This window comes from Glycine max, chromosome 16, assembly GCF_000004515.6.
Source record: "Glycine max cultivar Williams 82 chromosome 16, Glycine_max_v4.0, whole genome shotgun sequence".
Lineage (NCBI taxonomy): Eukaryota > Viridiplantae > Streptophyta > Magnoliopsida > Fabales > Fabaceae > Glycine > Glycine max.
In genome coordinates, this window is record NC_038252.2 from 38,048,885 (window position 1) to 38,062,915 (window position 14,031).

The 14,031-nt window shown below is 34.8% G+C and overlaps 2 protein-coding genes across 2 annotated transcripts; both read right to left on the minus strand.

The window, feature by feature from the left end:
• Positions 1-2,590: 2,590 nt before the first annotated feature.
• Positions 2,591-4,701, minus strand: LOC100816878 (uncharacterized). The gene is made up of 4 exons (XM_003547591.5): positions 4,353-4,701; positions 3,819-4,166; positions 3,504-3,680; positions 2,591-3,265 (listed from the first exon to the last, which is right to left on the minus strand). The coding sequence occupies exons 1-4, from the start codon at positions 4,593-4,595 to the stop codon at positions 2,882-2,884; spliced, it is 1,152 nt and encodes a 383-aa protein (XP_003547639.1). The 5' UTR covers positions 4,596-4,701; the 3' UTR covers positions 2,591-2,881.
• Positions 4,702-6,356: 1,655 nt separating this feature from the next.
• On the minus strand, positions 6,357-9,029 carry LOC102667935 (transcription factor GTE12). The gene is made up of 10 exons (XM_014768797.1): positions 9,016-9,029; positions 8,787-8,943; positions 8,651-8,699; positions 8,437-8,515; positions 8,300-8,345; positions 8,081-8,212; positions 7,892-7,960; positions 7,520-7,793; positions 7,187-7,293; positions 6,357-7,097 (listed from the first exon to the last, which is right to left on the minus strand). Exons 1-10 carry the CDS (start codon positions 9,027-9,029, stop codon positions 6,357-6,359), a joined length of 1,668 nt encoding a protein of 555 aa, XP_014624283.1.
• Positions 9,030-14,031: the final 5,002 nt, after the last annotated feature.

The following is a 14,031-nucleotide window of genomic DNA, read 5'->3' on the forward strand; positions in this document are numbered from 1 at the left end:
GTTAGTAAGGGTGGTGATGAAGGCTGGACTTTGGTGAAAAACCAGAAATCGCTCAAACCAAATGTGGTGACTTACTTTTTTCACACTTCCCGGATGGTTTTGGTGTAGAGGAATTCAGGAGTATCTTTGGTAGATATGAGAAAGTGAAGGAGGTTTTCATAGTTGAGAGGAAAAATAAATGGGGTAGGAGATTTGGTTTTATTTGCTTTTCAGGTATCCAAAGTCACTAGAAAAAGGAACTAGATAACATTCACATTGGTGATCAGAAAATTCATGTGAATTTACCCAGATACAGAAGAACTGGTGATTTCTTTTCCCCGAAAAAGCCACTGCATCGGCCTCACCAAGTTTATTCATATAGGGAGCTGTACCAACATAAAGCTAAAGATGAAGGTAGAGATAATTTCATGAATCAGTCGTTGAAGTCCTTAACCTTTTAACCACAACAATGGACATATCAGAATTCACACCAATGATGGGAAGTTGAAGGGGCTGCCAGTTAAGAAAGTATGGAGAGTGAAAAATAACAACGACAAGAAGTCTGTAGGGGATGATTGGAAGGGTATGGTAATTAATGTAAACTTAGATGATAAAAGTTGGCTCACAGATAGCTGGGTGGGGACTCTTGTTGATCTTAAAATGAATGATAGATCACGTAAGATTCATGTTATGGATGGAAGTGAGGAGGTTAACCTGAGATATATGGGTGGGGATTTAGTACTAACAACAGGGGGTGTCCGATGAAAAGGTACATGAACTGGTAAAACAAGAAGGGGAAAATTCTCTCTATTTTTAGTTCGGTACTTGGTATCAGCAAATCGATTGGCCTGGGTTCAGTGCACGGGGATACCCTTGAAGCATAGGGACATGAGTGTTTTTCCAAGCTGGTGAATGGTATTGGTTCACTTATTGATATTGATGAAGGTGCCAGAGATATGCATAGGGTTGATTATGCTCGAGTTCTCATTAGCACAACTTACCCAAAAGCCCTTGTTAATTAGGCACGTCAAAGCAAAAATCAATGGGGCATTATGCATGTTAACCGTTGTGCATGCAACGAGAGATCATATTTCTTGTTGGATATAGAGATGATTCTTCACACGATTGTAAAGACAAAAATCACAAGAAGATAGGTTGAATTGAGAATTTAGAAATTCTTAAACCTTTTTCGTAAATCAACAAAGATTTTTGTCTCGAGAACTTTGTAAAATAGATAATAGATTTTTAATAAAAATGCACAACAAATATATAAAGCACAAGATATTTTCAAAAGCCTAAAAACCAATGGGGCACGTCAAAGCAAAAATCAATGGGGCATTATGCATGTTAACCGTTGTGCATGCAACGAGAGATCATATTTCTTGTTGGATATAGAGATGATTCTTCACACGATTGTAAAGACAAAAATCACAAGAAGATAGGTTGAATTGAGAATTTAGAAATTCTTAAACCTTTTTCGTAAATCAACAAAGATTTTTGTCTCGAGAACTTTGTAAAATAGATAATAGATTTTTAATAAAAATGCACAACAAATATATAAAGCACAAGATATTTTCAAAAGCCTAAAAACCAATTCTAACCTTGGGTTAGTTGAAAGTAGAAGGAAAACAAAAAAATATCAAACACAAAAATTTATACCAGTTCATCTTTATTACTGAGATTACGTCCAATTCTTGATAAAACACAAGTTTCACTTACTTCTCACAACTTACACCAACATAACATTTTCACCTGAGTAACATTTAGGAGCGATATGATGGCATTTTCTCGTATGAAAAATGTGCTGGACGAATTGACACTAACAGGTAATTGTAATTGGCATACGTGGAACTGAAAAATAGATGAAAAGAATGTATAACAAGTCAGTGACTTTTTCCCCTCTTTTTGTTAAGTCGGCAACTGTAAGTTTCTGATCACGAATGAAGGATTTGGCTGAATAAAGTAGTTAACATAAGAAAATGATTAAATAAAGCGTGGATGATTTTAACTTTTCCTAAATTATTGTATTTCTTGCTTTCAAAGCAAATTACAATAAAGAAAGAAAGGAAGGGAATCCGCTTTGCCCCCCGGCCCTTCTTTCTTGTAAAGTGCATGGCAATAATTAATAATTTCCTATTTTTAAAACTCCTGGAAATTATTTATTTAAGATGGTACAATAAGGTAACAAGTTTAAATCATTGACAAGAAACTAAAAAGAAATTAGGATAATTTTGTAGTTGTATGATTGTATCATATCATTGACATGGGTCAAGAGATAGAGTAAGCACAAATTCTGGTAGAAGCTCGTTTTCATTATTAGTGACATCATATTAGCATTCTGACTGCATTAATTGGACGGCCGCATGCACATGATTCTGCAATAATAACAAATCGAACGCTCTTAATCGTTGAGCTTAAATAAAACAACAAAACAAACAAAACTTTAGGTTAACTTTTGTGAAGCTATTAAGCTATATATGAAGTTTTTGAACTAAACTTTAAAGAATGAGCCTTCTGATGGTGAGAAACAAACTTGAAACACAAGTGAATAAACAAATTTTTTATGTAAGTGTTAGACTTCTCTTGGTATATAGTAATAAAATTTGTTCATGCTAATAAAAAGGAGAGAAAGAAGAAGAATTTGCATTGCCAAACGAACCCTTTCTGGGCGGGCAAGTTACATATATATGGATCCAGAATCAATTAACAACAAATGTGTTTTTGTTTCGGGGGAACACGTACAACACTAACCATCGTCGGTCCTATTTTAATTTTTTCTTTCCTTGGGAAACATGTGAATAAATCTTACAAGTAATGCATGCATTGTGCATATATATGTATTTTCCACTAGTAAGAAACCCATCTAAGGCTAAACCAAACTACACATGTATAAAATTAAAGATCACTTTGCATGCTGATCTTTAGAAACTGAGACTGAGATATCGATACTAGGAGGAGCCTCATCTAACTCTGATGTAACATTGTTTTCTTGTTCTTGTTCTAGTATTTGTGGCACAGAAAAAAATGATTTAGTATGCGAGCCTCCTCGACTTAAAGGCGAGCGTGGGGACTTTGGCAACACCCGAGGAACCACAGTGCCAGTGGTATCTAAGGGATAAATTTCTGTGACTTCTTCCATGCCCTCATCAAGATACACCAAATCCTGCATGGTCAACTGATGGTACTCAACAATTTCCCGTAGAAAACGATTCTCCCGTGCATATACCTCGTTCTCACTAGCTAATCGACCCTTCTCAGCAAGAAGTGTCTCTAGTTGAAGCCGGATCTGGTCCATCACCAGCAAATTAATTAAGGAACAAGTAGAAGACACATGGTTTTAAATATCACAATTGCAATCGCAACATAGGTATTTCGACTCGCCGCAACAACCGCGTCGCGTCCTCATTTTTCAGTAGTTGCCCACGATGTGAAGGTTTTCTTACTCACCATAATTGCAATTGCGACCACAATTTAAAACCACGAGAAAACATAAATAAAAAACTTAACTAATTATCAATACCAACCAAATCATCATCTGCACGGGTAACGTTTTGTCCCTTGTCGGTACCCTCGCGGTCCCGGAGCATTTTGTTTTCCTCTTCTAGTTGAGCAGAGCGTGCTTTAGAAAAAGCCAAATCCGCTTTAACGGTTTTTAGCTCCCGAAGAAGTAATTTTGCTTTGGCAGCTGTTGCCATTGCCACCTGTATGTCACCCAACCAAAACAAAACGAAAAAGAAAGTCGTGCGTGTCATGTCATTAAAGAAAGCGATCGAAACAATTGAGAATATTCATTGAAATGAAGCACATGCATCATCACAAAATTGTTAGTGCCACCTTACGTCGCGAGATGCCTTGAGTTGTGTTTCATGGATAGTTTGAGAGGCTCCTCCTCCTCCTGTCTGGTCTGGTTGCTGCCATGGATTCCACGTATCTGCTGCAGTTTGATTTGATTGATCTGGAGAAATTTCTTTTAGTTTAATTGGAGTTCTGTGATCTCCTGCTGCCTTATTAGGAGCAAAGGTATTAAAAGAGTGTGATTTGAGTTTGTCGATGTCGACGACAGGCTTGATATTGACGACGTTGTTGTGTTGTGGGGATGACTTGTCGTCCTCTAGAATTTCTTTGGCTTTCTTGGCGAGGACGCCCCACACACCAGACTTGGAAACATCCCCGTAAGCGTCAAAGCTCTGCATGCCATGCATATAATATTATTACATCAATGTATATATATTGTTGCGGGAGATCATGACCATCAGTGACCCTCAATCAAACCACACTTGTGAATTTGACACCATACTTCAACTAAAAACTTAAGGCTTTGTTTATCCGTTTGACTCAATGAAATGAAAATGATGAGAAAATTAGTTGATTACCTTTGATCTGTGATGTTGATCATGTTCAGATTTGGGAAAAGTAAAAGAAAGAGAGGGATCACGACGAGCAGCAGAGGCTTTGATGGCCTGAGCAGCAAGGGAGGATGAGGAAGATGGAGTGAAGGAAAAGGAAGAGGACAAAGATGGAAGAGGAGTTGGGTCATTGGCATTATCATGATCTGGATGAACCTCTTCCTTGAAGGTGGAAGCTCTGGATATTCCGTGTCTTCTCCTGTATGCCATTGCCGCCACCACCAAACCACAGCCACTGCCACGATCTCGATCAGAAAACAACCAACCCTGTCCCTCCCAACTTTCAACTCATTATAACCAACCCTTTCCCATTTTAAATCTAACACACAAGTGTCTGGTGCCTCCATGCCCCCCTTGAACGTAGGATTCGTAGCAATTAACGCCCCTCCCTTTCCCATCGTTCATTTTAAATCTCCCCATTCTTTTATTTAGTTTCATTTCTATCTAGATAAGATCAAAATTGCACTTATTCATCTCATAGATTCACCCCTTATCTCCAATACTGATAAATATCCCACATATAGGAGCTGAGTTGAACGCATCCAATATATTCATTTAAGATTAATGATTCATGTACATTCATTTTAAACAACTAGAAGTTATTATAGGCTCAGTGATTATTTCTAAGCTTAATATAAGCCCATTAACTTAGTGAATAAAATTATGGATGTTAAAGAATAAAAATGTGAATATTTGTTAGCTTCATTAACCCACGTTTTTGGATGAAAGACCAAGTCAAAAAGGTCATACACAGGTTTTCATATAAGTTCAATTTCAAAATTAAAATAAAATTCTAAAAATAATTAAACTAATTAACGGTGAACATAAAAAAGTCCACAAGGCCCATTTTTAGGCGCACAATGACAATTTGTCTCACTCTTATGCATACAAGCCTACATTTATTACTTGCTTTGTTTGAAAAGTCCTAGAATATATTGATATTGATATATAAGCATTTGAAGGTAAATAAAACCAAATAATGAGACATGAATAACACAACACAAATGGCAGTGCACTGTACTATTAAAATATTCATAATCATCTTGACACTTAATTCTAATAGGATGGATCTTGTGCTTTCTAATGGTACATGATTTTTATTTGTGTTTTCTACTACGTAACCTTTCAATTTGTATTCTTCTAAAAGTTTCAAGAAATTTGTATTAATTTTAACGTATTCAGCTTCCATGTTTGCGAGGATGAAAAAATATGGTCCACAGATGACATTTATATTTTTCATATATACTTGTCTCAAAAATTAAAAGCACATTCCAAAATCGAACAAGACAGCTTTTTTTTGCCTGAATCTTGGATTTACTTAACACTTTCCTGTCTTTAGACCACTAATTCTCAACGAGCTTTTCCATGACCAACTTTACGAGCACCTAATACGAAGCCATTGTAAGTAATCTGTCAATTAATATGCCTGCAGTTCCATATAGTTCAGTACATGACAAGCAAACATACGTTGGTAGGTTAAGATTACAAAATGGACACGGGCAGCTCAGCACCATAACTAGCTAGCATATATCACTCAGTCAAATTTTATTAGAAACATATCATGTGTATTAATTATTATTGAAAGATGGTCACCATTTACAACAAAGGAGAAAATTAACAATAGCATTCCATTCCAACAAACCACCAATTCATGCTTTAATACCTCATGTTAGACAACTAATTAATGCGGTCTTCTTTGAAAAAGGGGCAAACGCCTAGCAATTTTAACACACAACATGAATTTCCATTTGGCCCTTAACCCTTCAAAGATTAGACAACAACAAAGGCGTCGAATCTCAGTATGCTATTATTGATTATTATTCAATGACTAGTGTTAGGCTGATTGTGACCGCAAATAGTAGTGTGCAGATAAGTTGGAGGATTACCGATCAAAATTCTCTGATAACTCACTTGAGTAGAAAAGGGTCTCATCTTGTCACTAGAATCCTATTGCAGTTGTAACAACCTATGTTACTCTGAGGAATTTATCTGATCAAGTCGTGTCTTCAAATATGGAAGATTGAAAACAAAACTAGAAGCCGACGACACAGTTTGGTCTGATTTTAAAATCTTCATGGCCTGATCAGCTGAGCAACTAATCTCATTTGTTCCTTCACGATCACCCATTGCACAATTTGAACGAAACATGAAATTGTTTTGCAATTGGCTTTTTTCTTGAACGTAACCTGAAACATCACTACTTTCTATGGCCTGAGGTTGACTTTGAAGCTCACAACTGTTTTCTAACCTTGAGTTTACCACACTACCAGCTTTAAAATTCTCTAGGACTGAAACAGACAAATTTTCTTGATTAAGCAACTTTGATCTGTCCAGTAACATCCTCACAGACTTCTTACCAGTTTCTTTGGATCCTTGATCTGAGTAAGTAAAATCTTCAGCACAAGCTTGCAAATAGGATGAATCAAAACAGAAACTCTTGTTTGGGAACTCTTTGTGACACCCTAAGGACAACCTGTGACATCCCAAAGCATTACCATCTAAGGGCCTGCAGTCTTTCTCTCTTTCAGCATTCAATGTGCCTTCAACCTTTTCCCTTCCATTAGAAGTATCTGGCCTGCATGGAGCAGAAGTAGATGCTGTACGAATTTCACATCCAAGTAATTTCCTTTTAGCAATATTTTGTGCAGTGGGTCCTAAATCTTTAGCAAACAACATCAAGCTATCTTTGTAGCCAATATCTTGCTGATTTACCTATATAAAGGATAAGAAAAACAAATTCAAACTAGAATTGTCAAACTGCGTTGACGCATTAGGCAAGGAGAATAAACAAGATTACTCACGTGCTCAAGCAGTTTCAATTTACCATATACTGTTGAAAATATTGACTTATCCTCCTCAAGGGACAAAGGTCTATAAGTACATCGCCTATCAATCTCAGAAGATCTGCCTCTGCTTCTCTCTTCAGTACCTGATAGATAAATTTTTATTATTATTTTTTGGATATGTTCTAAATACACAAATCATGTAAGAATAGTTTTGTTGAACAAATGATACATAAGAAGCTTTGCAGCTAAGCTTGGGAGGAAGAGATTTTTCAGTGTAAAATACAACCAGTAGAATGTCAAAAAAAGTATTTAGCTTGTAGAATATTAATCTGAGTACAAGAATGTTACAGAGTAACTTACCTGCAGTAATCTCAACATGCTTAGACCCATGATTTGCCTTAAAGCTTCTCTTGTTTGGTGTACCACGAGAAGAACATGGCACAGTTTTTGAGGGCACACCACTAGCTATTTCACTGGATTTCAGGTCTGTGGAATCCCTAGAATCTCCTTGGTTTCTCCGACCTACTTTTCGCCTTGTTTCTGAGAATTCCAATTCAAACTTCTCAGGATTGTTTTTTAATAGATCAAAAACTTTCTTAGCTAGTTCATTGATTACACGAGCCTGCAAAATGAAGGGGTTATAAATCATTTTATGAAGATAAATTAGAGATTTTATGGCAAAACTAGGAGCCACAATTTCACCAGCATTATATTCCATACCTGCCTGAAATAGATGGTACCAGAAGAATTAAAATGCATTGCATTGTCGAATATTAAGAAAACATCATGCTGCATAATGGTTCAAATACCATGTATTAGAATTAGATGATGAGCCGGGACATTACAGCAGTTTAAGCATACATATTTGCTAATTGATACCAATGGTGTTAGATTAATGCAAGAGAAAACCACGTGAGCATATATAAAATAAAGGCTGTAAACCTCAAATTGTTCTAGACTCCTGTACATCCCCTCGTGTAATTTAGCCCTCATGGTGCCAAAATCCATAGGCTCTTTAACGATTGCATAATAATCCTCAACCTTAGAACAAAGTTCCATAAAAAAAGTGAATTAGAAGGGAATGCCGTGTAATATCCACAAATACTATGACTAAAAATGACCACACACCTCGTTTGGGTCAACTGGTTCAGCAAATATTTCATACGTGTCTCTCCTGTATATGAGTTTAAAATATTATACTTAAATTACAAGAGATAACAAAGGTTTCGAATTGGTAACATAACAATGATAAAAGTAAGGTACACCTTTGTAAAGTGTCAAGTACAAGTTGAAGTATTTGTTTCTCAGGCAACGAAGGTGAAGATGGCAGTTTTGATGGTTTATCTGATACATGATCAATAACGTAGTAAATTGAATGCACTGGGAGTGTCATAAGAAATAATAATTTTAATCAAGTTCAAAGCCACCTCAGTTTGATTGAGCAAATTATTTATTGAGGGTGAGAAGACCTTTACTCACCATCACCACTTTTCTTTTGAATATCTTGATGGCAGGAATGCTTCACACCCTGCATAATGTGGCTTGTGAGTGTGAACTATAAGATAATTAGATAGGGATTAAGCAAGGCATGAAAAACGTTAATATTAAACAAGACCTTGTTTGGCCTCAGTTTTGTGTTCTTTCTGCCCCTAGTTCGGAATGCAGGTCCCTGACCGTTGTCCAAGTGGCGCCTCATTGAATGGACATGAGCCTCAGCCTCCAATGCAGATATTCGTGGGCTTCTCCTTTGCCCTTCTGTTTTTTGCAGTTTTCTGTCACACAAAACAATTCCATAAAATGTAAATGTAAATGTTGTGCCAAATGAAAGAGAAGACTGAACTCACCTCAATCGGCTCATGTTGCATTGGCAAAGAAGGGTGAGTGAGTGATCAAGGCTTTTTAACAGTACGTAGAGAGCATATAGGAATTCCATGTGTGTTAAATGAATGTTTAATTACTACTGCATTTGGCCTTGGGGGATATCATATCAAAAGCAAACCCGGTATTAGTATGAGTATTGAGATATGTGAATTAATCGATCATGATCATGTAGTAATGTTTGTGGGGCATAAGATCAAGGATTCTTCTTCCGTGAGTGATCGTGTCAGCCAAATAAATAGTTTGTCATCAGACTGTTTTGCCCTCCGTTGACACAAAAAAATATTCCCCTTTTTTCCGGTAACACTTCGTTTCTCAACTCAAGACAAGTCTAGATCCTTCCACTCCATTTCTTGCCACCTCGCGTTATCCATTTTTATTTAGGAAAAAAGGGACCAACAGAAAAGAGACGATTTGTTAATTAGATTATGAGATATGAAAGAAAAGTGATTCTTTTCTATTATTTAATTGTGTGAAAAGTGAAAAAAAAAATATGCAGTTTAAATAACTGATATACCTTAAACAATAAAGAAAGACATAAAATATAAACAAAAGTATTTTTTTTCTTTATATTTACATCAACTTTTTTTCCTCACGCTTTCCTTGTAAAAAGAAGTAGAATACAGAAGTTTTCAAGTAGGATTCTTGTAAATACACTTAATTCTATGTATTCTACTTGTGTAACTCATTTTTGGACTGAAAATAGACACAAACACATATTGCTTAGGTCAGGATCACATTATCTTCACCTCAGTCTCAACCAGAGTACCTTCATCCAATCTTAGCCAGAGTAATTTCAACAAAATGATGACTAAAATTATACATACGTGATGGCTAGACCAAATTTGGCTATTACCATTCACTTATCGCCTATGGCAAGTCACAAACACAAAAGTTACAAAAGAGAAGGAGAAAACTAAGTTAATTAACATTTTAAAACTTTATCTTGTAAAAAAAAATCATTTAAAAATTTCATTAATTGTAGGGACCAAGTTAATACTCCTAACAATTATTAGGACCAACTTTCATGTTTACTCCTTATGAAATATGGTACTTTGGTCATGTTTTTGAATTTGAATTCTGTTTTATTTTAGTAAATCTCACAGTAGAAAATCTAGTTCCAGTTCCAGCTCGAGCTCAAGTGATTCTAATTGATACCGAGAGGCCACTTTGAGCCAGAAGAAAAAGTTGAAAATTTCTCATTTATATTGTTTTATTAATTTTTTCTTCAGTGATGGGAATTTGGGTATCTAGCCTTGGCACCAATCATGTCTTGGCTAAGGGTAGTCCGGTCAGGTTTCTTAAGCGTTTGGTTTTATTTCTTGAAGCTTGTAGTTTTTTGTTCAATTTTATCCCACTAGTGTGAGCAATTTGGCAAATATAGGTTGAGTGTTGGTTTCCAACAAGTGCACATTGTGTAGCCCAAAAAGAAGAAAAGAAAAAAAAAATTGGATTATTGTACATTATACTTTGATTGCAGAAATGGTGATTGGACTTTGTTTCTGTGTATACACCAAGCAGTTGTTCTATTTTTCTGTTCCTTTTCTTTTTTGCTGCTTTTTTCTTCACCCTTACATCAATAATCTTTTTGTTTTTTGTTCCAAGATAAATAGTATTACATCATTAGCCTTTACATCAATAATTGCAGAGTTGAACTTCACATCAAGTCTTAACCTAAAACCTCAGGATTTAAATTTATGGATTTTCTCCTCACTTATATGATACTTAACTTTTCTATTTCTATTTAGTATGGGACTTCACTTCAGACTTGTACTCCAACATGCATTTATTTTTATGTGCTTATTTTGTGTCTCAGTTGAAAGGAGAAGTCATTCTCTCCCTCATGAATAAATGATTTCTATTGATTTTATTTATATTTTTAATTCAGTTTTAAAAATGTCTAATTGTTCCAGATGTCCGAATGTTTAGGACTACTCAATCTTTGTCAGTTTATTACCCATCTCTAAGGTGGCTTCATGGCAATAGTACATAGTGTCCTGGATGAAATTCAAAGAAAATTGGCAATAGTACATAGTGTCCTTGCCCTGCCTAGGAGTACGGTGAAGTTCAAAACAAACTGGCAAATGGATCTGTGAATTTGTAGCACTAAGAATAAGTTGAGTTGTTAATTTAGGATTTTACTTCTTCCATGCACTATAAAGCTATTATAATTTTATTTAGATATGTTCTTTTTGTTTGTTTTGCAGCGGATGGATAGTGGAGGTGATTATGCAAGTGGGTGAAATTTCTAGTAGCAAACACATTCTGGGAGTCATCAGTATAGTAGATAAACATACCAGCATCTTTTACAAAATTTACAAAATGATATGTGGTGCGATTATATTAATCGTTGAAAAAGAAATACGGCAACCATTTATGCAGTACTGATGCACAGCAATAGTTCAGTAAAGAACATGCATTAAGCTAGAATTGAGGGCTGTGAGTCTGCATGTGGTATATGACTCAAAATCACCAAAAGCCACAAGTGTGAAGGGTTCCTTGGTTGATGTCATAACTGAATTCAGTTGTCATAACTAAATTGGTGACTTGGCACCAAAGGAAAATCTTGGTTCCAAGAGCTAGCAACTAGTGTACAAATATCCCTGATCGTGATATAGAAAAACCGAGAGTTTTGCAGAAAAATTCAGAGAGTTCGTGAGGAGATAGTGAGCTAGGTGATTGAGAGAGGTTTTGTTAGAAAGAAACCGAGAGAGATCAAAGCTAGTTGCTGCTTGTATTGAACTGTGTTTTTCATGATCAATGTGATGATGATGAGCTGTCATTTCTCATGGATGTAGACACACTGCTGAACTACGTAAAGCTGGTGTAGAGCCTTTCTTGTTTTGCTGTGCTTGTTCTTTTTCCTTTTTTTGATCTAGTGCAGGTCCAACCACGTAACAGAACCAACACTGCATGAATGAATGATCATAGGGAAACCATTTGACTACATTTCATATTCTCTGTGATATCAATTCTTGTTATGGTTGGTATGTCTGATTTTTTTTTGCAGTTATTGGGTACTTGTTGCCTTGCAAAATGTTGCTATTTTCCAAGGGAATGGAACTAACTAACTTATCCATAGTATGTACAGAATACTGAGATTATTCCTGCCAGTTATATTAGAGAATCACTGTAATGTCCTAGATCCTAAATTTAATCCTACATTTCATTTATTTTGGAGTTACTAACCTAAGACTCCTGTCCAATATTTAAACTAAGTCAAGATATGATAAACGTTTGGATAAATAGTAGAGTGAAAAAATTGTTTTTTATTGTTTAGGCAAGCAGGTTTAACTTGAAAATTTGGATTCATTCATCTCTTTTATTTGACCGTTTGGCTGATTTTGTTTTGTTTATTGCTTTGCTTTGTTTAGATCTTGTATCATTCGGAATGCTGTTCATAAATATTACGGCTGGAATTGAACTTTGAAGCACAAAGGCTGCTCAATTCACATGTTAAAATAACTTGGGCATATGAGAAAAATACACTAGGAATACTATTTAGTATTAAAAAATAATAAGATATTCGATAGCATTTCTCTTTTTTTTTTTTTCCAGAACTTTTTGACACTTTATTATTATTTACTTATTCAAAAAAAGGTAAAACAAACATGCATTTTTACCACTCAGTAAAGTCCTCTCTAGCTGCTCGTTGTAGCACAAGGATGCCCTTTATTTATTTATATATTACCTCATCTTTCTACGTTCCCTACCTTTGTGTTGACGAGTTTTTATTTTGATTTTGAAAAACAAATCTACGCAGACATTCTCATGTATTTCAATCTTTTTGTACAACTAGGATGGGAGGCCAGCATATAACCGCACAACATTCATAGTTATTTGTGTTGGGGTAATCATATATGACAACTAGTGAGATGTATTCTCGACCTAATGACTTTAAGTCTAACTTGCTTTCAAAGATTCAAAGACTCGATGACTCACTCGTTTCTTCTATAATTCAACCAAGCATCATATTTCATTACGTTCTTCATCAATATAAGAGCTGTTGCACAGGATGCATGATCATTCTACATTTCTAGTGTTAATTTTTATCCCAAAATTTATGTCCTTTTTTATTTTTAGCAAATGTATTCTGATTTTGGCAAAAAGTAAAAGGAAAAATGACTTGAAGGTAAAAATAAGACAGATATGTTCTATAGGGGTCTAAATTTGTGTATACTGGATTAATATAATTATTTAGTAGATAATTAATGAAGATGTACACATAAAACAAATTGAGAGGTTAAAATAGAGAAAAACAGTGAGGGTCATTTGTGAAGTAATTACTAAGTTAAAAGAGAAACTTCTCATAAGTTTGAATTTAAGCGAAAAGAAAGTTAAAAGAAAAACTTTATTGTATGGTACAAACATTCCCCCTCTAAAGAGATGAGAGAAAAAGATGGTGGTAAAGACCGTTAAAAAAGAAACTTTATTGTATGGTATAAAGGTTCCCTTCAAAAGAAATGAGAGAAAAAGATGATGATACTAGAAATGATAATATTAAAATGAATATGAATCTATATCTCATAAAAGAAATTATAAAATCTATAATGATTAAATAAAATAAGAGGAATGTTAGCAATAAATTCTTTCTAATGCATATTTTATCATACCAGTAGAAAAAATACATATTACATATTCTATCATTATTGAAAATTATAAATTTAAGAGTAAGACTCATTAGATATATTATGACTCATAACTTGTAATTTTTTAATAAATTTCATTAATAGTAAATACTTCAAAGAGTGTATATTGAAATTAAATTTTAGGGAGGCTCTCTAGAAAAATAAAGAAGTCTCATATGTTACATGTGTCATGTGAAAATAATAATATAACTTGATAGAATTATATTCAATTTAAATGTTACACAAAGAACATCTGCAAGATGAAGGAATGAGAAGACCTAAAATGTAGAATAAGTGATTTGATAGATTTGGATTCCTATACACTCACTCATATGTACTTCATTTTGTGATTTA